Source organism: Gallinula chloropus (genome assembly GCF_964237585.1).
Source record: "Gallinula chloropus genome assembly, chromosome: 2".
NCBI classification, from domain to species: Eukaryota; Metazoa; Chordata; class Aves; order Gruiformes; family Rallidae; genus Gallinula; species Gallinula chloropus.
The window spans coordinates 15,198,488-15,223,774 of NC_140086.1; the positions used below are offsets into that span (position 1 = coordinate 15,198,488).

The following is a 25,287-nucleotide window of genomic DNA, read 5'->3' on the forward strand; positions in this document are numbered from 1 at the left end:
TAGTTGTACCCATCTCCTTGAGGGTTTGTGAAGTGGTCAGAGTTGACACAGGTGCCTTCTGCTTTTCCCATTAAATATTTTCTTGCTGTATCAAGGAATCACACTTCCTAAGCCACCAGCAGAGAAGTCTAGTGATTAAAAATATCACACCAAGGGAAGTGCCATGCTCGAGAGCCCTGAATTCCCCAGTTGTTTATAATGATATCATTTCAATAATTTGGTACCAAAAAATGAGTGAATTTGCTATGAAAAACTACCTTGGTTCCAGGGCAAAAATGTCTGCATTGTAGCTTGATGCTGTTTTGCCTCTGGTGTATACCACTACAGAATGAGGGGCTCTTTTTGAAGACTGTCAGCACAATATGGGACGCTTGCTACCAAAGGGCAGATTTTCAGTTACTCAGTCCCCTGTCTGCAGTGCACCATGTCCACATATGCATATGGAAATCTGCATAGCCATTGGGACTGTTGTGTGAGTTGTCATACACTCCCATAGGTAGTTACTAAGGCAGTTATCACATGTACAATCTGTAAACACTGCTTATTTATAGGAAGAAAAAAGCCCCAAATGAAGGGGGTGTAAGAAAAGGGAGTATAAGACATTGCTTTGATGCGGTGTGTTTTTTACTGAGTGTGTGTTTTCTAAAGCAATTTTTAAGGTTTCTTGTTGGTTGGTCCAGGACATGGAAAGCCATATGTTTACGTCCTTAGGCTCTGTTCCAAAGCATAGCAATGTCCTGCTCTTGAAAGAGCACCCTAATTTAGACAGACCCTTAGATACTAAACTTCATTTGCAGGCTGAGAGGAGCTGAAGTGTTTTACCTCAGCCATCCCATGCTTTTCCTTGAAGCACAGGGGCTGTGCTCGGAACTTTGCAGTTGTTTGTGTGCGAGAAACTGGTGGGAGTAACGAATCAATTTGTATCTTTCAACTTTTATTTCCACCGATTGAAAAAGAATGGATTACCCAAGAAACACCAGAATTCTTAATTTGTGCTCCAGGCCCCACCATTTATCTTTCAAGATCCTTTCTGTCTTCTCCTTTCCACACTTCTGGCTTTGGGGTTGTACGAAGCCGGGAGTAGTGCACCTGGGGGCAGCAGAACCCCTGAGTGTGAGTGGAGGAGCCCTCCTGCACCTATGGGGCACAAGGGTCCTTTTTGTTTCTGGTTAAGGTGCCCTCTTCAGAAGGGCCATAAGCTCTACATCCAACCTGAAGTGCTGTCATTATGTTTTGAGTGAGCACTCTGTTTTGATCACGATCTCTTACTCTTGCTTGCCTTGTGAATATTTTAGCTCGGGGCTGGGAATGTACCAAAGATCGCTGTGGAGAGGCCAGGAATGATGACAATGCCTGTCACTGCTCTGAAGACTGCTTAAGTAGAGGAGATTGTTGCACTAATTACCAAGTCATTTGCAAAGGTATGACTTTGGTCTTTCTACCTCTTATCTTTCCAAAACCCATACAAGGACAGCCCTGTAGCTATCGGGTTTTTTTCTAAAGAAGGCTCTCCTTGTTTAGCTCTGATTCGTGGGAGGAGGGGGAAGAATCAGCAATTACACTTATAACTTTTGGGCACTAGCAGAGTTGAATACTTCTCACTTGTTGATAGTAGAAGGCTGTTGTCTTTGCCTGTAGAGATATTGATAGAAAGAGAAGCGGCGTAGGTGGGCGAAAAAGAGTTTAAAGCAAAACACAAAAATGTTCACATGCATTTGCCTGCATTGCAGGGAAAGCAGGGATATCTGATGGTTTCACAAGGAATGGAGCATTCCTGGATATTTTATCTCCATCTCAAAGACTGCTCCCCACCTCCACCACAAAAGCTCCTTCTCAAACTATTTGGCCTAACACCTCTTGGCTTTTGTTTCTTGTGGGTGGGAGAGAGGTTGGGAAAGTTAAAGGGCTGTTTCACAGATGGGTGGCATGGACAGCTGTGAGCTTTGGACAACATAAGGTGTGGACCATGCCACCTTCTAGATACTCCATCCACCATCACTGTAGTGTGGCTTGTACTGGTGGGTGGATGGATGGGCTGTGAAGGTTTAATTTTAATTTTCTGCCTTGATCTTGTGAAGTATGCCCTGCCATGTGTAAGGTGTCTCCCTTTGGATCAGGTCTTTTGATCTTGGTAGTAAGCTTTACAGGTTCTTACTTTGGTATCTCAGCTAGTTCTTAGTCATTAAATTTAATGGTGGAAGTGTTACAGTTTGACACTCCCTTCCACACCATTTTGGCCAACTGCATATGTTCAAAAATGGTAATAACCCAGAGCCATACTTTGCTTCTGTTGTTCTTCACTTGAGCTTTGCTGTTGGGAATTGAGCAAGTCCCCTTCCTGAAGAAACCCAAAGCTGAAACTACTTAAATGCTGTCACAGTTTTTCAGTTCCTTTTTTTTTTTTTTTTTTGTGAGCTCCCTCTTGCAAGGGTCAAGACAGAGGAATTTACATGTCTCCAGCTTTAATGTGCATAATCGTTGTTTAATTGGCTAATAACAGATGATCTCAATGACCCTGGCAGTCTTGACAGGAGTAAGCCTTACATGAGAACAGTGTTTCCTCTTTTCCCTCTGCCTATCTGAGGGTAGTGTGTTGGGTTGTTTTGTCGTTTTTTTTCCTTGGAAATTGTCCCTCCACCTCATGTCATGGTCAGTTGGAATTGCTGCAGGATACACTTCCTGCAGATCTTTTCTATGGTGCTTTTTGTTTTGTTCTTTTAATTGAACTGCAGTTCCTTTAATAGCTCCAGGTTCAGGAAACGAGTCTCATTAGCTAATAATTTGTTTTTCACTTGACCTGTGAAAGTGCAAGTCATGAGCCACTCTATAGTCAGCATTCATCAGTGAAAACCTTATGAAAATAGTTGATTACATGAAGTAATTTTAACTAATCTTGCTCTGAAAGAGTATTAATGCTTTTTTTAGCTGTGTCTGAGTCTCACCTGATCCATGAGCTGATCAAGTCTCTAAACCAGCTGGAAACTATTTAGGGTTGTTTTTCTTCCCCAGAATGAATTTTTTTGTGTGTCTTTAGCCAGCTGAATCAGCTCATGGAGACATCAGGGGAGGAGGGTGGGAATTCACAGCCAGAAGGAGCACTACCTGGTTTTGCAAGATTGAAAATAAAAAAATTAAAATAGGTGACCACTGTGCCTAAAGTGTTACCACTGTCTCCTGTGGTCAAAAGAACACTTTTAACTCTAGTTTTAACAGTGACTTCTAAGAGTGCTAGGATATTCTCGTTGAATTGAATATAGCTGGTTAATTTGTTCAGCTTTGTGAAAAGACCTGCTTATTGTTCATGACAGGACAGTCCATTAACTGGAGGTAGACTTGTTCTTTTGACATTTTCTGTGAAACCTGTAGCTGTGTCCACAGATTTTTTTTTTTATATATATATTTTTGAAACTCCAATGTGACTTTTCTTGTAGGAGAAACCCACTGGGTGGATGATGACTGTGAAGAGATAAAGGCTCCCGAATGTCCAGCTGGGTAAGTGTGTTTCATGCAACTTCAGAGTCCAGTGCAGCAAGGTCAACTGTCCCTGGGTCTGCCCTGGACCTCTGAACACCGCATTTCTGCACTGGCCCTGTCATGCGGCCTGAATGCTGGGGTTGGATGCTTCCCACCATTCCCCACTCATACAATTAGGTTGATAGTGTTGTAAGGTATGTGTCTGAGCTGCTGGATGAGTAGTGCTCAATGTTTTGTGGGTTTCAACTCTTGACCTTTGATTACCTGCTGGTGGGTTTGCCTGCTTCCCTTACGCACAGCGGGAAGGTAACCAAACTCTCCTGAAGTCACTGGGAAGTTTTAGTTTTTTCTGATTTGAATAAAGTCCCAGTTAAGCCCCATGTGAACACAGTGCAGGCCACTTTTTCTTAATTGAATTTTGTACTTTTAGCTTTATCTTCCTAAATTAAAGGATTTCTAAATTGCAGTGGGATAGAGGCTTGGCTTAGTGAGGTATCTGAGTACATGAATAACATCAAAGAAGTAAGCACTTTTGAAACCAGTTTGCTCACTGCTATCCTTAAAGGTAAGCATCTGCTCAGGTGCTGTGCTGGGCTGCAGCTCAGTCTGTGCTGTTAGGAGGATACTTTGGAGGACATAAGAGCTCCTGCTTCTCCCGGTGACAGCTGCTTACCTGCTCAGCAAGTGACTAACATTAAAACACTAGGTGTGTACATCCAGAACATACCTCTGCCTGCTTAGGCTCAACTCCCAGTAGTAATAGTACATAAAAATGTAATGAAATAACATGAAATACTGTCATCTTTAGTATGTGAGACTTAGCTTCTGCCTCACAGAGCTCACTCAAAATGCCACATGGACTTTTGTTTGCGAAGAGGCCAGCTGTTGTGAGACCTGTGGTTTTTAACTACAGATTGTATGCTAGGGTGGGTACTCAGACATACTATTTTTTTCTCCTTTTCCATCTCCTTCCATAAGGACTTGCCTTTTTGGGCTGTATGCTTTAAGCTGCTCAGGAAAGATGTCTTTTATGGTGCAGCTCAGCCCTTTCAGTGCCTGTGAGCAAACACTGCATGTTACCACGTGTGAAGATTATCAGTTTGTGACAATCTGTTAAAGCAAGGAAAGCCAAATTCTAGACATATATGCAGTGACTGTACTTAAGATTCTCTGGGGTCTGAGTGAGCAAATAAAAAAGCTCTTTTTGAAATGCTGCCTTACACTCCTGCTGGTTTTGCTTATAGCTTTGTTCGTCCTCCTTTGATCATCTTCTCTGTTGATGGTTTCCGTGCATCGTATATGAAGAAAGGGAACAAGGTCATGCCCAATATTGAAAAACTGAGTGAGTACATCTGTTTTCTTACAATGAACGAATGACAGCCTCTTGTACCCAGTTGTTTTCATTGTTCAGTGCTCAGCAGAAGTCAGTGTGGGACTGGTGGGTAGAAGGGCTGCACAAAGCACAGAGCTCCTCTGATAGAAAAGTCTAACAAGGACTGAGTCTTTTTCCATGAAAGTGAAATAGCAGAAGTCCCCTTTGGTTTAGAAGGTATCAACTGATGTCTTGGTAGCACCTGGGCTAAAGTGGTGCACCACAGTCTGAGTGGGGAGAGAGCTGCTGCTTTGTGGAATGCTGCTCAGAAGTGGTCACCTTCATGTGGTTTGATCAGGAAAGATGTGATATCTACCGTGCACTCCTGTAGGCTAGTTGAAGTTCCCACAAAATTTCTGGCTCAATTCAGATATGTTGAGGATGTGGGTAAAGGGGGTGCAGGAGCTGCCCTTAATGTGTGGTAACTGCCTGGGGGCTTGCCCCAGTGATGAGCTGCCCTGCACGCACCTCTGGGAGAGTGAGCATCCAGCTGGGGTTGTGGGGTATGGGACACAATGTTTGAGCTTCTCTGTATGGCATGGTAATGTGTGTGTGTGTTTCCCCCCTCTGCCCCATGTGTATGCTGACCCTCATACTTGTGTAGCCATCTGGGCAGCTGTGGCCAAGACCCACTGTGAAACTGCAGCTTTAGTATATTTGTTGCTTAAAATTAGGCTGTGTTTTCTCCTGCTGTTTTTACTTAGCAGGATAGTTCCAATGATGGGACTCTGGAAGGAGGCTGGCTCAGGAAGAAAAGCAGTCTCTGGAGATGTAACTGGTTCTGTAGAGCCCTGGCTGTGTTACCTCAGTAGTTTATTGTGAAGGCAAAGAGTGTATGAGTGCATTTACTCCTACCTTGCAGGCAGACCTGCCAATGTTAAGCAGCAAAATGTTCATTTAAATTGGTTAAAATTTAACCAGTTTCTGCACTATTTTGAGTCACAGCAAATGACTTCCTCTGGTTTTGTTTTCCATGTCTGAGAGCTTCCCTTCCTAATGTTTGCATTCCCTATTGATTTTTCAGGATCTTGTGGAACACATTCTCCTTACATGAGACCTGTCTACCCTACAAAAACCTTCCCCAACTTGTACACTCTTGCTACTGTAAGTCGCTGCGAAGGACTTTCTGATGATAAAATCTTTTATTGCTGTAGAAATGTGGGTTGTGGGAAGCAAGATTTTATTTTTTTTAATAAAGCTGCTTTGCTGCCCATTCTTGTTGGCCTTTGGTTATGATAAGCATTTTCTTCAGTATTGTGAAGTTCTGAGAGAGTCTATAGTGGCATAATATGCTTTATGACAGCTTTCCCATGCCTGCTTTTGTAGTTAACTACATAGCAGTACAAATATAGGTCACAGTTTTTTCTAGGGGGAGAAATCCCACCCTGAAACTGTACCCAGGATACAACTAGCAGTTGCTCCTTCATTCGAGTGGCTAAAATCAGTGGGGCTGACTTAGCAGCTGGCTTAACAGTTGGCAGCTGCTGAGCTGTCTGGATTCTGCCTTGGCCCTACGGTCACAGGAACCATCACTTCTGCACTCTGGTGGCACAGCTAGTGGCCAGGCTGTCCCCACACTGGGATTCAGGGGCTCCTGTGTGACAGAGCGCTCCCAAAGCTGGACTAAGGGAGTTCCTACCTGCAGATGCATTTTTACCCACTTTTTTTCCTGCAGCCTCTGCACAAATCTCAGATGGGAAGAGACAGAAAGGAATTGAGAAATGAATAGCTAGGGATGGGAGAGGCTCAAGAGAAAGGGAGAACAGAAACCCTTTAAATGGCCTTTAGTGCTGGAGAAGTTGTGATATAAAAGCTGTGTCTTTGGGTGACTTGCCTTGTTTGGGTTTCTTTTTTGGAAATAACTCTTATCTCTGACGACACAAAACTATAAAATGGAAATGCCAAGTGTTATTCTTTCTACCAGAGAATTAATTGCTGTTCCCAACAAGGCAATTCATGAAGAAGAACTGACAGTTCATATCAATCATCTTTACATAAATTTTTGCTTATTTTAGATGGCCTCAAACTAACTTTTAACCAGCTGAAAATAAAGTATCGGATAATAGGAGTTTCTGTGCTTTTCAGTGCAATTCATGTCCTACTGCTTTCATTACTACAGCCAGTTTTAAATGTGCTTGTCTTAAAACCTTTTCTGCTCTGCAGTTACAAAGATACCTGTTTTTAAATAACGTAGTGGTATTTGCAGATAGCCATGCGGAACTCACTTTGTATGCATTAGGGTTTTACTAATTAATCTACTTCTGCACAAAGGGACTCTATCCTGAATCACATGGAATCGTTGGCAATTCGATGTATGACCCAGTGTTTGATGCCAGCTTCAGTCTTCGAGGGCGAGAGAAATTCAATCACAGATGGTGGGGAGGTCAACCAGTAAGTTTCAGATTCCCTCCTCCTCCCTCCCTCCCTTCTCCCTCTTCTCTCTCCTCCCCCTGTGCTGTGGAACATAGCCAATAATAATAATTAAAAAAATACATCTGCGAACAATTTGTACCTAATCCCCCCAACAGCTTGCCCTGTGTCTACCCATTTAATATAACATTTTGAGTTGGCTTTTTCTCTTCAGAATAATAAAGCCATTGATTACAGAAAGGTGCTTGCATTGATAAGTATAAATTAAATGTGGCTGGGAAAAAACCTCACCTTAGGCAGCAGTTTAACACGAATTACTGTATTTTTGTCACTGGGGCACAATGTTTCCTTTTCATTATGGGTTTCTCAGGTTTTCGTCCTAGTAATGTTCTTGTGGCAGCTTTAGTATTAATGTTCTGTCAGTGTGGCATGATGCAACTTCATAATTATCATTTAAGTCCACAACCGCTCGTTGTTACCTAACTTGCTCCAGAGGTTGTACAAGTTTGAATTAATTTCTGCCTCGAGCACAGCAGCAGTGGCTGAACTAGGTCCTTACTCTATGATTGGTGCTGGACTTGGTGGTTTCTCTAGCTCTGAATCCTCATTCAGAGCAAGGAAATGGCCTCCTAATTATCCTACTTTACTACTGTTAAGAAAGTCCCCTTGCTTCTACTGCACTTCCCTGTATTAGCACATTGCTTTGCCAACAAAAGTTGGTCCAAATGAATAACTTTACGTGTGATTGGCCAAGTTGCATGCACATTTCAGTGCACTGATTCCTTAAGGAGCTATTGTTTAAAAGTTCCTTGACTGCTTAACTGTGCAAAACAGTGGTATGGTAGAGATGAGGAGATTGGAAGAAGTTTGGGAATGCTGTTTACAAGGGCATGTAGTGATAGGATAAGGAGTAATGGCTTTAAGCTAAAGGAGGGGAGATTTTGATTAGACATAAGGAAGAAATTTTTCCCTTTGAGAGTGAAGAGGCCCTGGCATAGGTTTCCCAGAGAAGACGTGGATGTCTAGTGTTCAAGGCCTGCTTGGATGGAGCTTTGGGCAACCTGGTCTAGTGGAGGGTGTCCCTGCCCATGGTAATGGGGTGGAACTAGGAGATCTTTAAGGTCCCTTCCAGCAGAAACTGTTCTGTGATTCCATAACACTATAATCCATCACTGCTGTTCGCTAAATTGATCGGTGTCAGCCTCCAAATCTCTTAAGACAGAAATATCCCAAGAGACTAAAAGAAGTTATTCAGATGGTTTTAGGCTTAGGAAATGTGTTGTTTGTCTGCATGTGGTTTCAGTCTGCAACAAATACGAGACAAGACAATTTAGAGCTGCAGGCAGATGTGTGACAGGCAGATGTGTCTGGCTGTAACTAAGCCAGAATGAGGTATTTATGCTCTTGTAAAATTTGTCAGCATAACAGTGAGTCGGTGTCACTTGCTCACCCAGCTATGACCCATGTTAGCTTTTAGCTGGGATTGTGTAGAGAGGAGGGAATGAGGAAGGTGCGTAGCTATTATTCTCCTGGATGTGATCAAACAGGCAGGATCAAAACTATGAGCAGTAAAAGGGCAGCCACGGATGACCTCTTCCACCACCTAAGCCAGAGCCATGCAGCTAACAAACTGTGCCTGCTGTAGCCAGACTTTGAGCTCATACATGATATTGTGGCTCAACTGCTGTGGGACAACTAGTTCAGCAGCGATAACTTAATTATGCATTGCATATTTAATTGTACCTCTTACCCAAATCACAATTACATAGGAGTCTGGGGAGAACTAACTATTGGGGACTAGAAAAAAATTATTGTTTAAAAATGGAGACCTTTGCGAAGTACCATCTAAGTCTAGATATACTGCATCACCTGCTGTCTTGAGTGGGGAATAGTGGTAATTCCCACACCTGTGGATTAGCAACACCTATGCTGCTCCAGAGAATAAAGGTTTTTTGAGTTGTAAATATGGGTTGTGAAAACTATCAGCTGAGAAGAGTTGAAGAAAGTTACGCAACAGTTGGATGAGTATATGCTGGCTTAAATCCTCAGAGGATGGGGTACGTGTTGCATATACAAGTAAGGATGATAAATTAAACCATCTGATCTGAAGAAGTGCTAAACAGGAAAACCACATATTAATAAACTGGGAATTTCTTCAGAGAATTTGAAACAAATGCATAAAGGAAGGGCTATAATTCAGTACCCGCACACTTAACATGAGGGAAACCTGTAAGTTTGGCAGACCTGATAGGGTGACCATAGTGTCTGGGTAAGGAGGAGGTAGATATATAAATTACACTATCTTTGGATGTAGAATAACTCCACATTTGATAAGAGAATTTCAGGTTTTGATGACAGAAACTGATTTCTCCATCTAGCTATGGATTAGATGTCCCTTTCTAATGCATTTTGTAATTTTCTCTAAATATTGCATTGATACAGATTGCCAAAATTAGCTGGGTATTGAAAGGCAAGAGAGTAAAATAAAACTAATGAAAGAGGAAGAGAAAGCTGGTCTGCATATCACTTGTCTTGAATGTATACATTCAGGTGTACATTAGGTCTTGGGTCTCGAACTGGAGTACTCAAACAACTTCAGAGCAGCAATTAGGTTGCACAGAATTGGGAATTAATATTTTTCTGTCCTGGAAGGCAGAAAAAGTGTCTGGGACCCCCAACTTCATCTTATGGCTAGAACTGCCTAGAAGAGAATGTGCTTTAATATTGGTAATTTCTGAAGTACTTTCTTGCTCCTGGAAACTGGCCTATTGTATATGGCTTTGTTAAAATGTCTGTGTGTGGTGGTGGTGGGTGTTGTGATTTTTAATTATTTTTTCTAATACTCAGCATCTTGCTGGGAAACAACCAGATTACCATGCACATCAGTGGGATTTGGCAGATGAGTTCCTTAATGCTTCTACATGAGGAATTAGGAGAAATTAATTTTAAGAGCATTAGGAAAAGGAGAAAGGGGGAGAAGGTAGCTTGGAAGTCTTTTGAGGTTTATTAGCAATTGTGGGACTTTCTGAAACAGTTTTCTGATTTAGTGCACAACCTCAATTTATAGTATAAGCTTAAAACTGCCTTGTTTTCAAAACAAAAGTATTTGATAGGAAACAGCCACAAAAACACTCCTCGTAATGCTACAGCATCTCACAGAAATGGTGAGCATCAGGGCCTGTGCTCCCAAGGGGGAAACTAAATTTACTGCTCATTTTTCATGACACAGGCTGTTTCCATTCCAAGTAGCTTTAAGCACTAAATTAGGCCACAGCTGCCTTTGGCTTCTGTTAAGCAGTAGTTTTCCATGTCTTGATATGATGGAGTGAGTTTAAGCTTACACTACGGACAATCCATAGCTGCTTTTTTTTTTTTTGTGATCTGTGATGTTCCTCAGAAACAATTCCTTGGCTTCCTGAAGGTTGGAATATGATGGGTATCAAACTGCCAGTCCGGAGTTAATGGGGATAGAGAAGGTCCTTCAGGAGGTAACCCAGCTTAGATCTGAGTTTGGCTCCAAAGATGCTTTTTTCTCTTCAGAAGCATCTTAATTAAAGTATTGAATGTTTCTTAGGGCACCTTGTATGAAGTTTATTTTCACTATTAACCTTTTTAAAGAGAATGCAACTCTCGAAAAGGGCTCAGCTTGAGATGCTGAGGTAATTAAAAAGGGCCGCGAGGTTCCTAGATAAGTGACAGCATGTTATAAAGTTGTCTTTACAGTCTGGAGGTATGCCTGTACACACAAGGCATCATGGCCACATGTCTTAATTGGACATTCCTGATTTTTATCTAAATCTCAAATTCTATATCAGTCTTTGGGATAAAACCATTTTGCTTTCATGTTAATTGGAGTTTTGTTGGGTTTTTTTAACTATTTAATGATTGCACAGGACTTCTTTCAATTTTCTTGCCTACTCTACCTCAGCACTGGCATCTGAGGAGCCCAGGCTCTGCAGAAAAGTGTCATATGCCTTTTTGTCCTGAACACATTTTGCAATAGCTTTGTTGATTGGTGGGGGAAACCACCAATATATCTGTGGTGTCTATAACTGTACTTTTACGACTATCTGTTTTTGTCTAGTTTGAGCCATGAAGAAGCAATAGGGCTTCATGAGTCTGTCAAATTATTTAATAGGCTCTTCGTACAAAATCTTCTGTCTGGGTAAGAAGACAATGCTTAGTTGCCAAGGGTGTGAGATCATTTGTATCCTGTGAAAGAGTAAAGGCTGTGGAAGGGGTGTTTTACCTTTCTGGCAGGCTAAACTGCAAATGGTGTGGGAGCATGAGATGTGACACCACCCTGCTTGCTTGCACTGGTCTTGTATGTGTTTCTTTATCTGAGAAATGCTGAGATTTCCCCAGTCCCACCTTTGCCTGGACACGGAAGGGATTTCATGTTCATGCATTGCCAACTCTCTGCTCGAGTGGGTGCATGTGCTCCCTCTGCTCCTGACACGAATCTCCTTCCCTGGTTGTTGAAATGGGAGCATGTTTGCATGATTTGGCCCAAGGGCTGGACTTCGGAGTCACCCCTCCCTACAGCCCTGACCTGAGATGTGCTGCTGCTGGTCTGTTCCTAGTGCAACAAATACGGGCCAGTATTTGTGAAGTTATGGGCTCTTATTTGTTCATGGAAGATTTAAAATAGGGAGGTGCCCCACTTTCTGTGCAGGCTTTCAAAGACAATTCAATAGTTCTCATGAATAACTCTGCAGTATCTGTGTTTGTATCCAGCAGTCAGAAGAAGGGAAAACTTGGGACTTAACGTTCCATATGACATTGCCAACTAAGCTATTGCTTAGCCTGTCTATTTTTATCCATAAATAAAAGAAGAATTGTAGTCACTCAACACAGAGAACATAAAAATGACAGTAATTTAACTTGCATGATATGTTGCATTTAGATTTAGAAAATCATGTATATTATTTCTTGGGATATTTGCCAGCGTAGAAGGGTTGAATCTATGGGACTACAATTTAACAGGTCTTTCTGCATTGGAGAAGTTAGATATTCTGTAATTCCTGAGGCATGGTGTGAAGGCAGCGTGGTTAACCTCTGATTTTATTTATTTTTTTAATTTATTGCTCTTCTCTCTGATTAAGCAAATTAATTCAGAAATTTGGCTTTTATATAACTTGCAATACAATAAGGCTTGTCTCATTTGCAAACCAAGGATGCAGATCTGACCTAGTTAAACAGCTGATTAAAAATTCTAGCATATTAACAGTTAAAACCAATGTATTTACATATGGCAAATAAATTACATAAGCTCACAAATGGTACTGACCTCGCAGTGCCTAACACAGCAAACTTTATAAGTGACCTGAACAGATGTGACCAGCCATAGAGTATATAATGCATTGCATTTACATGCTCAGTACTGGAACACCTAGGATTAATTAACTTTAGGACTGTGATTCGAACCAACAGAGAGGAAATGGAACAATAACCCTTATTCCCTTCTTCATCTCAGCTGTTTTGAATGGACGATGTTGTGAAGGTATTAGCTTTTTTTTTTCCTATCCTACACTGCCTGACATGACTCTCACAGTGACAGGCATGGAGAGGCATGACTTGCAGTCTGCCTTAAAAGACAATGGGTTTAATTTAAAGGAAGAGAGAGATCTTCACTGGTCATTAGGCTGCAGTAACAGCTGGCCATGCTCCTCTGTTAGAGCTACTATCCTATAGCTGAGGGTACTGAGGAAACTTATGTGCTCCTATGAGCTGCTCCAGTCTGTTGTCTAACTTTACCTAGCCAGTAAAGGTTCTGAGTAATGAAGGGCACTTCTGTAGACGTTGATACTACTGGACTCATCGGCCATACCTGTCACAACTCTAAAACACCCTGGAAATTTAACTTAAAGCTTGTGAACAGAAATGTCTGTGCAAATGTATTGTTATGAGTCGCAGCCTTAGGTATGCTGTTGAATTTTATTATTTTGGTTTTAAATAAACTAGAAACTTTCCCTCTCTGCCTAAAATAAAAACAAACAAAAAAAAGAGGTGAGGTCCAATAGTGCTTTGTTGTAACAGTGAGTTGAGCCAGTCTGCCTGCTAAGTTCAGGATGGAGTCATTCAGTCCTGTTTCTCTGACATTATGGTCAGCTATGGGCCTTCTGATTTGCTGGTCTTTGATCAATAGATCATTGTCTTAGCTGCTGAACTTATTTCATGTGTGTCCTCATCCAAATGGTTAATGCCGATGTAACTGGCTGCATTCCTCAGGTGAACTACTTGGGAGCAGAGAGGGGGCAGGTTTTCTCTCCCTGAAGCCAGTCCCAGTGCCTTTGGCTTGCTCTCCCCTTACTGCTCACTTAGAAGTGTGCAACTAGGAGTGATCTCCACTTACTTGTGTTACACCCTGTTCAGAAAGGTGTTCATGCCGTTTCCATGTGGCACTCATGAAGCACACTATGCTGGACAGGAATAAAAAAACCTAGCTGCCACCTTCTTTCAGGCATGCTGGGTACACAGGGCCTAATTATTCATCTGTCAAGATGGCTACTGTTTTCCTGGTTTGTGTCTTTTGGCACTGTTTTAAATTCACTGCCTAAAATCCACAGGGTCGTGGGTGGTTTCAGCAGTGTTCGCACTCAGGAGCAGCACAGCCTCAGCTGCTGAGGGTGGGACTTGGCTGGGCTCATTTGGCCAACCATGCAGGCTAGACCACTTGGATCCTGTGCAGGTCAAAGTACTAGAAAGTCAAACTTAGAGTTAACAGATGGTAAGTTCTAAATACTGAATTCCCTGGACTTAGTTTGTTGGTACCTTCCCAAAGATATCTGCAAAATGATTTAACCTTTGGAGGAATACAGACACTTTCAAAGAAAAATAAATCTGCTGCAGCTCTGCAGGGATAATGATATTCCAAGTATGGAAAGACCAAAGAGCACAATGGCGCTGGAGCGGATACACCTCCAGCTGAATTTGCATTTGACCTATTTTCTTCTAAATCTGCAGTGCAGAGAAAGATGTAATTCCTTTAAGTGTGGGCCTTTTTCACCTGGGAAGCTCATAAACTACTAATGAGTATGGACTAGCTCCCACCTTAGACACAGGGTCCAGGCTGACGTTATGTATCCTGTGCTGGTTTATACGATGTAAATGAGCTCGTGGATGCAGCCTTGCATTGCAGACACACCTATGACTGCAGTGAATGGGCTTGGTGGCACGACTGGTGGATTGTAGGCACACTTCCTCATCTCTGCTGTTCACGTGCATCATTCTGATCCATCCCATTAGGGCTCATATTCTGTGAGCATTTGAAAATTATATGCAAAATTTGCAAATTATATTAAAAAATTCCAAGCCAAATTCCAATATAAATTGAAAGCTTTTTTTTTTCCCCCCTTTTTTTGGGGGGAGAGTTACTTTGCAGCCACATGACCTTGTGGTCATCATCACCATGTAAAACCCAATGCTGTTGGAAGGCTGGGGCTGCCAAGATTGGGGAGGTGCTTGGGGAACTCTCCACTTGGTGTCATCTTGAATATAGATTAATATGAACCAACCCTGAAATCAGGCTCTTAAGGAGAAGCACCTGGAAATAGAGAAGGGTGGGCTGCAAATTCTTCATAGCCATTCTGCTCCTCCTATTGCTGCATTTCTTTGGTAAACTGTCATTTCAATAGAGTTACCATGGGTGTAATATTCCTTACCAAACACTTACACTATGATAAAAATAGATGATCTTTTGTAGCTGAGGCTTTAATTTGACAGGTATGAGCACAGTAAGATTTAGAAAAGATGAAAGATAAGGGCCGTGTCTAGGGCACTGGAAAGGCAAGAGTGACCAGTTTTCCCCTAAATAACACAGCAAGATCCACATTTAATTGCCATAAACTATAGCCTCAGTGTGCAAATGATCTTTCATCAGACTGTACCAAGTTTATTTCAATTAGGACTGATGCAAGAATAATTTAGGCATGACATTTGAATAATGCATGCCCAGATGACAGTTTAGAAGTGCTTGCTTGAGCAAAGTAGAGGGGCCTTGAATGTCTTTTCAAAAATCAATTCAAAGTAAACCAAAGATTTTGCAATTATTAAGTAAGGGAAGTATATTTGGGCTTAACTGCTCATGCTATGGATAAATTGCAGTATGCCTAAATGATCACAAATGTTTTGGTTGGAAAGATCTTTAAGATCATCAAGTCCACTTGTTAATAGGAAGGAATATTCTAGTTGTATACATAACGCTGGCCTTTAAACCACTGCCACTTTTGAAATGAGTTTTGAGGTAATTCAGATAGTTCTACAGGGCTGCAGACTCATATCATTTGCTTTCCTTCAAACCGCTGCAAGCTGATTTATAGCTTGAAAAGTGTATGGGATTTGAAGGATTGAAAAAAAAAGGATTTGAAAAATTCACGGAGATTTGTTTCCGTCATTTTCATTAATCACCACTTCAGGTGAACTCAAAACATTTCTAAACATCTATGGAGGAAGGTGTCCTGCCCTGCTTTCTTTATCTACCTGCTCACTCACTTGAACCCTTTTTTGTGTACTCTTTCCTAACACATTTTCAGTTGACAGCTGCTGATGGTAGGATGCAGGGAAAAAGGAGTGTTTATGCAAGCACTAATTAGTGTTAAGCCATGTTCTTTCCTGAGTATCCTCCAAAACATGAACACTAAAAAGCTCAGGTGAGTAATAGATGTTCTATGGAAATTAAATGGAATACTGGAGAAATTCTTGGCCGTGAATCTTAATGCTTTCAATTAAAAGCAACACAAAGATTTGGGGATGAAAGTCTACACCGCAGCGACTGACCACAGCTAGAGAATTTGCCTAGGTTTGTCATTCCACATGTGTGAATTAGGGACACAAGCTGAAGACTGCAATTTTCATTCTAGGCTCAGGGGAGAAGAATGTGTCTTGAAAATATTTTATTTTTATTTCAAGGGTCATTAAAGTTTTGAACACGTTCTAATCCTCTTATATTTTCCTCATTAGATTTGGATTACTGCAGCCAAGCAAGGGGTGAAAGCTGGCACATTCTTCTGGTCTGTGTAAGTGCTCTCTCTTTTCTGCAGATTTGTAACTCATAATTCAGAATCAATTTATGGAAGTGTTTAGTAAATCAGCTTGGAGGCCATATCTGAAACCCTCCCTTGTTTCGTTTGTGCAATGTTTCTGATAACTAAAGCTAATGCTACAGTTTGCTACTTTAAGTTCATACACTGATTTTAGCAGTTGTCTGAAGAAAAAATGTGTGACTATGTAAAAAAAAAATCACTTTCTTGCATTTTGCATTGTCTTGGTTTGCCTCCTTAGTATTTTCTAGTCCTCTGAGCATTTGTGGAAGACTTTCTTATTGTCCTTTTATGTCATCTGACATCAACAGCCCAACTGACTCAAAAGCCTGACTCATTCATTTTGTAATCTAGTCTGGCCTTTGAGTGAGATATCCAGTTTCCCTTTTCAAAAAGACGGCCTTGAGGAACTTTGCTGGTTTAGGGTTTTTTTTTGTTTAATGGTTCCAAATTATTTTCCCTTCTCCCAACTAAGTTATATCTTCCCAACTGAAAATAAACAAATATTGATAATTTCTGAGTTCTGAGGAATTAATATGGATCAATCCCTCTATTTCTTTTTAGTGAAAGAATGGCAGGAGCAAAGAAAACGGGCAAACTGTCAAGACTGAATTACTCGGGGTTTGCCTATTATTTTATTATTCCATTAGGAATAAAATTCTTTGCTACTCTAAATATCGTATGTCACATTGAGGGAATAATAAAATGTACCATGTACAGAGCTGATGATAGATTTAGGCTTGCAAGATGGTTATCTGTTAGATAACCATTAGTTATCTAGCAATAGGATTGTAGAATGGTTTCAGTTGGAAAAGACCTTCAAGATCATGGAGTCCAACTATCTATCCAGCCCTACTAGGTGCAACCCGGGACCATGTCACCAAGCACAACATCTATTCATCTTTTAACCACCTTCAGGGATGGTGACTGAACCACCTCCCTGGGCAGCCTGTTCCAATATCTGACAACCCTTTCAGTAAAGAAATTTTTCCTTCCCCTGATGCAACTTCAGGCCCTTTACCCTTGTCCTGTCACTAGCTACCAGGAAGAATAGAAAGATCCGCATCTCACTTACAACCACCTTTTAGGTAGTTGTAGAGCGATGAGGTCTCATCGCAGTCTCCTTTTCTCCAGACTAAACACTCTAATCTCAGTCAGCCAATCCTTGTAAGATATGTCTTCTAAACCCTTTACCAGCTTTCCAACCCTTCTCTGGACATGCTCAAGCATCTTGATGTTCTTGTAGTGAGGGGCCCAAAACTGAACACAGTACTCAAGGTGTGGCCTCACCAGCACTGAGTACAGACTTCCCTACTCCTGCTGGCCACGCTGTTCCTGATGTAGGCCAGTATGCCACTGGCCTTCTTGGTCACCTGGGCACACTGCTGACTCATGTTCAGCCGGCTGTTGATCAACACCCCTAGGTTTCTCTCCTCCAGACAATTGTTAAGCCACTCCATTACAAGACTGTAGCTTTGCATGGGATTGATGTGACCCAAGTGCAGGATGGTGGCACTTGTCTTTGTGGAACCTCATGTAATTGGTCCAACCTGTCCAGGTCCCTCTGTAGAGCCTGTCTACCCTCTGGCAGATCAACACTCCCACCAAATTTAGTATCATCCATGCTTACAACCCAGAAAAGCAACCATACCCTGGGCTGTACCAAAACCTGCATGGCCAGCAGGTTGAAGGAGATGATTCTGCCCCTTTGCTCTCAGGAGACCCCACCTGCTGTACTGTGTCCAGCTCAGGGGTCCTCAGTGGAAGAAAGTCCTGGACCTGTTGGTGCAAGTCCAGAGGAGAGTCACGAAGATGATCAGAGGGCTGAAGCACCTCTCCTATGCAGACAGGCTGAGAGAGTTGGGCTTTTTCAGCCTGGAGAAGAGAAGGCTCTGGGAAGACTTTATAATAGCCTGACAGTACCTGAAGAGCCGACAGGAAAGATGGGGAGGGACTGTTTTTCAGGTACTGTAGTGATAGGACAAGGGGAAATGGGTTTAAGCTGAAGAAAGGTAGATTTAGATTAGTTATTTGACAGAAGATGGATCTCCAAGGTCTCTTCTGACCCAGACCGTTCTGTGACTCTTGTGATTTCTAAGCCCTACAACTACACAGTCACCATAAAGACCCTGGTCAATGCACGCTTTGGAATATAAAATGCTATGGAAGATAACCAAGGATACGTTACATAAATGACAAAAAGGAGTGACACAGCCACTTTATATATGAATAAAACATATGTACCTTAAAGCTATATTATTTCATTTGCAACACAATGTTCTTCAAGAGAATTTTCAGACAACTCTTTTTGAAAAAAAGTTTTACAAACTTCTTAGAAATTGCTTAATTGAAAAAATGGATTTTTTTCATACTGCACCATAAATGCAAATTTCAAAACTGGGCAATGCCCAAGATTATTCTTCTGCTTTATGATACTGTCATCTTTGAAAATTTTAGCATTGATTCTTATTTGTATAGGTGTTTTACAACTGAAAGCTCTCAGTGTAGTTAAGAGACTGAGGACCATTGCTGTTCTACAAGGCACTAAAAACTGATTTAAAAATGGCTGTTGGGATCTCTTTTCCTCTGTCAGAGCCAGGAGTTGGACTTGATGATCCTTATGGGTCCCATCCAACTCAGAATATTCAATGATTGTGTGAGGTATTTCCAAAGAGTACTGAAGTCAGTTCAGCATGGTGAATCCAAGACTGTTGTCTTCGATTCCTACCTTGGGATTCTGCTACTGATCTAACGGAATCTGAATTGACTGTGCTATTGTATTAAAATAACTATGTTGCCACTGACCTGCAGAAGTTTCCTAAGATGAGGTATTTGGAAGTTTAACAGCTGTTTAGAAGATTAATCATTATCATTCTATTAATTTGGCCTCAGCAGCCAAGTGAGAAGTCTCAGGATACAAACAGTGAAACAGGGTGAGTCTGTACTGCAAAGTAAGAAGCTGTCAAAAAGAATCGGTACCAAGAAAGAAAGAAAGAATATAGTGTGTACTAAAAGGAAATGATGATATTTTGATTGATTCTGATCATGTTTGAATCAGTTCATAACCAGACTTCATTGATGCTTTTTGTATATTATGGTAACAAGATATATTTTGGTATTTTGTGGTCCAGTGTCATCCCCCACGAGCGCAGAATATTAACAATACTGCAGTGGCTAACACTTCCAGACAATGAAAGGTAATGCACTTGTCATCTGTTGTTGGGTAACTGCTAGCTTGTCTTCTCCCTAAAAGTAGCTGGACAAGCAAGGGTAAATATAGTTCTAAGTTATTATTTTCTGTCGCATGCTCTCTCTGATTTAAGGATTTGTTGGGGGGGTTGTGTTTGGGGCTTCTTTGATTTTGTTTTGTTGTGTTTGTTGGGGTTTTTTTTAACCTTAGCTTTTAAATATCAGCATTTTGATTCTTCTCAGTAAATTCATGGTATGAATTTATTTCTTATCAAGAAGCATTTAGTTACATGGATTAACCTGGATTATTGTTACCATACTGAGTCTAATACGGTTTAACAACCTCACAGGCAAAGTCAGTTGCAGAACTGGGCCCTGAGGACTGGGAAAATGTTAAGATTTTAATTATGAGTATTTTTTTGTACACAAGTTTCCACATGCTGCTGGCTGCAAAGCTCAGGCGAACTGTTGTGATCTTCCCTACAGGATTTAGAAAGAGTGTGTGTCCTCAGATGGTACCCCATGTGCCTCCCTGCATGTGTTCTTGGATTTAATAAAACTGTAGAACAACTAATTGCTTAATCATACCATGGAAACATGTCTGATAAACACTTCTTTATCCATTAAGCCAACTTTCATTGGATGGTTGACTTGATTTGACCTGACCTAACAGGTCTGGGTTTTTTGTTGTTGTCAGAAGAAAGTTATCCTGAACGGTATCTTTCTTTCTTGTAGGCCTTATGTTTATGCTTTCTACTCTGAACAACCAGATGCTGCTGGCCACAGATATGGTCCTTTCAACTCAGAGGTTAGTATAGGTTTTCTTCTGCAGAAAAAGCACGTGGCTTAAATTTGGTTTTTGGAATAACTGCCACTGTTCAGGAGTAACATTTTTAGCAACATTTTTCCACATATTTCTGCAGAATGCTTCCACACTGCCAGAGAAAGCAAAGTTATTGTTAAAGTATTTATCATGTGAGATTCACTTGTGAGAGAAGGAACTGCCCGTGCCTTTCTGGAGGCTATTTCTGTGTATGATATGGTAATGCAAATGGAAATATTTATTTGGCAAAGACAGGAGTATGTTTGGGTGCACCAACATGATTTAACTTTCCTCAAAGAATTCATCCTTCTCAAAAATAATAAAGATACAATGGAGAAAATATTGATGGAAAATGCAGAGAAGAAAAAGCTTTCTCTCAAGCTGACAGCCTGCAGCAGCCAAAAGAATAATTGCAGTCTGTTGTGAACTGCATAAAGCTGCTATTTCCAGTTTTATGTGAGCCCTACAGGGGTTCAGAAAGCTTTGTTGGTACTGCTCCCTCCGGACAGGACTGCTAAGCTTGGGAAAGAGTTTTGAATCACCATAAGGTATTTAATAAATAATCATGTCCAAAAGGCCACAGTAGTTAACCCCTTGGAGCTTTGGCTGGGACTGATGAGTACTGCTTCTCTGTCAACACTGTCCAGGTAGCAGGAATTTAAAGATTATACATTTGTCTAGGATCTGTGGGGAGAGAACATGAATTCTGCACCCAAACATCCTACTACTTTGGGTGGCTGGGGCCTGGCATCTCTGTTGATCTTTCACATCTGGCAAAGGACTCCCAGTTCCAGTGCCAATGTATGCTTGCTGGTCACTGTTACAAGTCTTTAGGATGTTCCATACAAACTTTTTTAAAGAGTAAGCAAATGTTTGCAAATCCCTAAAACCTGAGGAGCATATCATTTACCTTTGAAAGGTAATACAAATCTTGAGCAGCCAGGTACCCAGTAGTAGTTTCTTACTTGTTTGGTATACAGCTGACAGCTGTTCTCTAGTGGAGGATAGAAAAAAGAGAAGCAGCATTAATTTTTGTTTTAATATGCTTGAATTATTTGGGCTGTTTAAGTTTGCAGAGACTATGTCCTTGCTGTGGGTAGCATTGGACCAAGTTGGACCAGTTTGAACCATGGTCCCAGTGCAGCACGTGTTGAGTTGTTCCAAACCAGCACTGAAACATCATACTGGATAGGAAGAAGTAGTCCTTTTTTTCTGGATAAGCAATGGTTAAAATGTGCCAATAGTCTTGCTAAATTGACAGGCAATGAATAAGTCTCTGTGTTGTCTTTCAGTTCAGAACAGTAGAGATGTCTGATTCAGTCAAGCAAAGTATCGGTAATGAGAGATCTCTGATTCAAGGATATATTACTCAGTGTTGCTTTATAGTTCCTCTTATCAAAGTGTGACAAATGTTATCTGTGGCTTATGACTGACAACTCTAATTTTATTTATCTGTAGACAACCACTTCCTTCTCAACAGAGTTATGGGGCTCTTTCCATGGACTTAAAGGAGAATATGAAGATGATGGCATTGAATTGTTCTTTGAATTTTAATCTTTAACAAACAAGTTTAGCAACCAAAGTGTGGTAATCTAGTTCCAGGTTAATTATAAGTGACTAAAATATGAAGCATAATTGTATCATCATAGGAAAAATCATTATAAAAGCAAAAAGCCCCCAAAGGCTTTGATTGTTTGGGGTTTTTTTTGGATGGTTACCCCAAAGTTGACTTCTAATTGCAGGCAAAGCTTAGGCTCTTAGTAAGTGTGAATGAATACCTTATGAAAGTTTTACAAATATATTGCTTTATGCCATTTGTGTTAAACACAAGAAGAGCATGAGATTGATTTTTAGCAAATTGAGAACAGATGAGTTAGCAGATGAGCATATATGGGTTTGCAGTTCAAACAGTGGCTGTAACTTTGTGAATGGAAATTTAAATAAATGATTACAGCTGTGTAAGTATACAGATGCTGAGAGGTGCTGGGGGCCTGCTTTCAGGATAGAAAGCTAGGATTTATTCTGTATTGTTTCTCTTGACACTGTTTTCAATATAATTTTTAGGAGCTATGAAATTTGCATAAATTATCTGCAAGGAAGTCCTCAAAGGGCTTTGTTCTAGCTGCTACCTTGACAGCAAGAGCATGACCTCCCCTTGAAATCATTCCCTTCTTTCATACACCTGGCAGCAGTTAGACAGTTGGAGTAGTTCTGACCACTTCATTTATCTCCATGCAAAGGCAGATCAGTCAATGATGTTTGAAAATGAGGTCTTAACAATTCTGTGTTATATTTGATGGGCTTTTTATTTCTTATTTTGAAGAGTGACAATTTTATGCTGAATTTTTCATGCTGCATTTAGTGGGCTGAGAAATACACATTGGAATTCTCAAAATTCAAATGTCAATTAATGTGGGTGTTTACTACAACTTCTTATGCCAAATAATGTTCTAAATGTATTTTAAGACTATTTTCCCTGATGGTCTAATTGTGTCCATGACTGAAAATTTTCAGCTTGTAGACTTGTAGCAGATGGCACCCAGGGCTTCACAGGACGTGTACAATAGCCTATGTGCAGAGCATCTTAAAAGCTAGAAATAAAGGGACTTAGCTGCTCCTGAACTTTATTGGTGAATTGCCAGTGTTGTTGACATAAATCAAATACAGATTATGGCCAGTGTCCACTAGTGTAAATTTGCATGTCCTCTAACATTATGAATTTTAGTGTAAATGAGTTGGTTGCTAGGTTTGGCATTTTTGTGTGTGTTTTTGTTGATTTTTTTTCTTCTTAGGAAGTATTTCAGTGGGTTCCATTACATTTCCAGGAGTAGTTATGGGAGTTATCAAATATGTGCTTGCTCTTGATTTACTTCTGCATATTTTTTTTCTTTCCCTCTGTGCTTCTGCAGTTGAACTCTGGTAGGTTGGTTCGTCCGGGTCAAGAAGCAGAGCTTTGGCTGGCTAGTTACCCTTGTGATGTTACAGTTGCCTTCTGTAAGTGGGGAGGGATTCGTTTCCCTCCTCCATAACTCTGTTCTGACTCTTCTCAAGCAAGACTAAGATTTGGCTGGTTAATAAGAACTTGGCTTGTTTTTTGGTTTTTTTTTTTCCCCCTCCAAGCTATCTTTAAAAAAAAAATCTAGAAATATGCTATCATATGAGTTCTAAACCACATCGAAACCTGGCACTGCTAAGCCGTTCCTGCTGCTCCTCTAACACGCTGTCTTGAGACGGCTATTTTCAGTGTTCAGACCTGGGTCTCCTGCGCTCGCGTGTTTCTGGCATTGTGGAGCTCTGTCTGAGCCGATTCAGAGACAGTAAAACAAGAATCCTTCCTTTCCCTGCCGCTCCTCTCATCAGGACTGCACAAAGCTTGAAGCGTTTTAAAAACAGAAAACTCTGGTGCTGCTTTATTAAAATGCCTTTCTGGAGAGAGACGAATGAGACTGGACTAGAATCTCCTTTCCAGCTGCTTGCCTTGGAAGCAATGAAACAGCATGGCAGATGGTAACATCCCCTTCCTTCCCTTCCCTGTTTACATAGCTCTGTAACTGAACAACTGAGAAGCTGCCTAAGTGCATAGAAGTTAAATATCATCATAAATCTCCGACTCTTCTCAAGCCCACTCAGCGTGCTCCGTTACTCACAGCATATCGTAGTTACTCTGTCCCGGTAGGAGTCATCTACCAGCACCTCACACACGATCCTGAGCAGTGCCAAAAGCCTGCGACTTGTGTTAAAGTCAGTGAGGGTGGTATGGTTTAAAATTATGAGCAAGCTGATTAATGGGATTAAGTTTAAATATTTTTTACCTTTCTCTAAGGCTATCCTAAGTATTTGTGCATTTATGACCCAGTAAGATGCCACAGTGGACGTGCTAGGAAATTAAATTCTGAAATAGCCTGTGAAGCTGGTAATAAGTCAGGTAGCAGTGCAGCTTCCTGGTGCACTGCCACTAATATGCCCTGCCTGGCTGCTTTGAAGGATACAAGCTCATGCTAACTGAGTCTTGCCTCCGTAGCTTCGTCCTGCAGACTTGCAGTCCCTAAATAGCAGCTAATGGGGTTCTGGTGATTTCAGTGGGGTGCACAGCCTGGCACACAATGGTGGCATCTGCTAATGATACTGATAAGGGTACCTAGTGTCACTGATTCAGCCAGAAAAGTGGGTGTGGGAAGCCTAGCAGAAAGCCATTTGGACCGGACAGGCTCTTTTACTCATACCTGACCCATCACCCAAGTGAAATGTTTGGTTTCCACCAATACTTTATCTCAGACATCCATCAAATTGTATACAAACAATTTTATGTAAATTGAAATTAAGTTTACTTAAATTTTTATAATATGCATGGATCAATATTTGATCAATATAAAACCCCACATAACTACATATTTTCAAAACCAGGAGCCCCCACCTATCTTCTGAAACACCATTTTAATTTGCTTTTATGCTGTCCGCTCTTGTAACTGCTGTTCTGCTTTCAGTACAATTTGGTGGAATTCTCCTTAAAGAGAGACAGATCCTAAATTGTCCACATGCCTACATTTTTGAAAGGCCACAGTCTTTATGTTTCAGAATTAGCTGGCACAGGTAGCTTTACTATCTGATGTAAGCAAAGACAGGCTTTTTTTCTGAGTCCAGACATCTCTCCCCGCCAGTACAGGAGAGTAGTTATGGCTCCCCTCTTACTCCGCCCAAGAGACCTAAGAGAAAGCTTCCTCCTAAGAGGAGACAGGAAAGACCAGTTGCAGCTCCAAAGAAAAGAAGAAGAAAAGTACATAAAGTGGATCAATATTCTGCGGAAGCTCGTCGGAAGAAAGTAAGTTTACATATGTTCCAAAATTTTATGATGGAAGTGCCACTTTTTAGGCAAGTCTAGCTTTATTTTTTTCAACTTGGGAGTTCACTCCATGCTTCAGGTTGGGATTTCGCAGACAAAACTTCTATAAATGCACTGAAGGACCCAAAGGAAAGCAGCCAAACCAGACCAAGTCTTCTGGGAGCAATGTTTTTCTTGT

At 41.1% G+C, this 25,287-nt stretch overlaps 1 protein-coding gene across 1 annotated transcript in view; it reads left to right on the forward strand.

The window, feature by feature from the left end:
- ENPP2 (ectonucleotide pyrophosphatase/phosphodiesterase 2) overlaps window positions 1–25,287 on the forward strand; it is a gene marked incomplete at its 5' end in the record, with an annotated part of 72,213 nt that overhangs the window by 21,670 nt on the left and 25,256 nt on the right. The window contains 9 exon segments of the mRNA XM_084280259.1: window positions 1,296–1,421; window positions 3,432–3,492; window positions 4,719–4,816; window positions 5,871–5,950; window positions 7,118–7,237; window positions 16,178–16,233; window positions 19,389–19,454; window positions 20,182–20,254; window positions 24,933–25,088. Coding sequence (XP_084136385.1) covers window positions 1,296–1,421; window positions 3,432–3,492; window positions 4,719–4,816; window positions 5,871–5,950; window positions 7,118–7,237; window positions 16,178–16,233; window positions 19,389–19,454; window positions 20,182–20,254; window positions 24,933–25,088 — 836 coding nt within the window.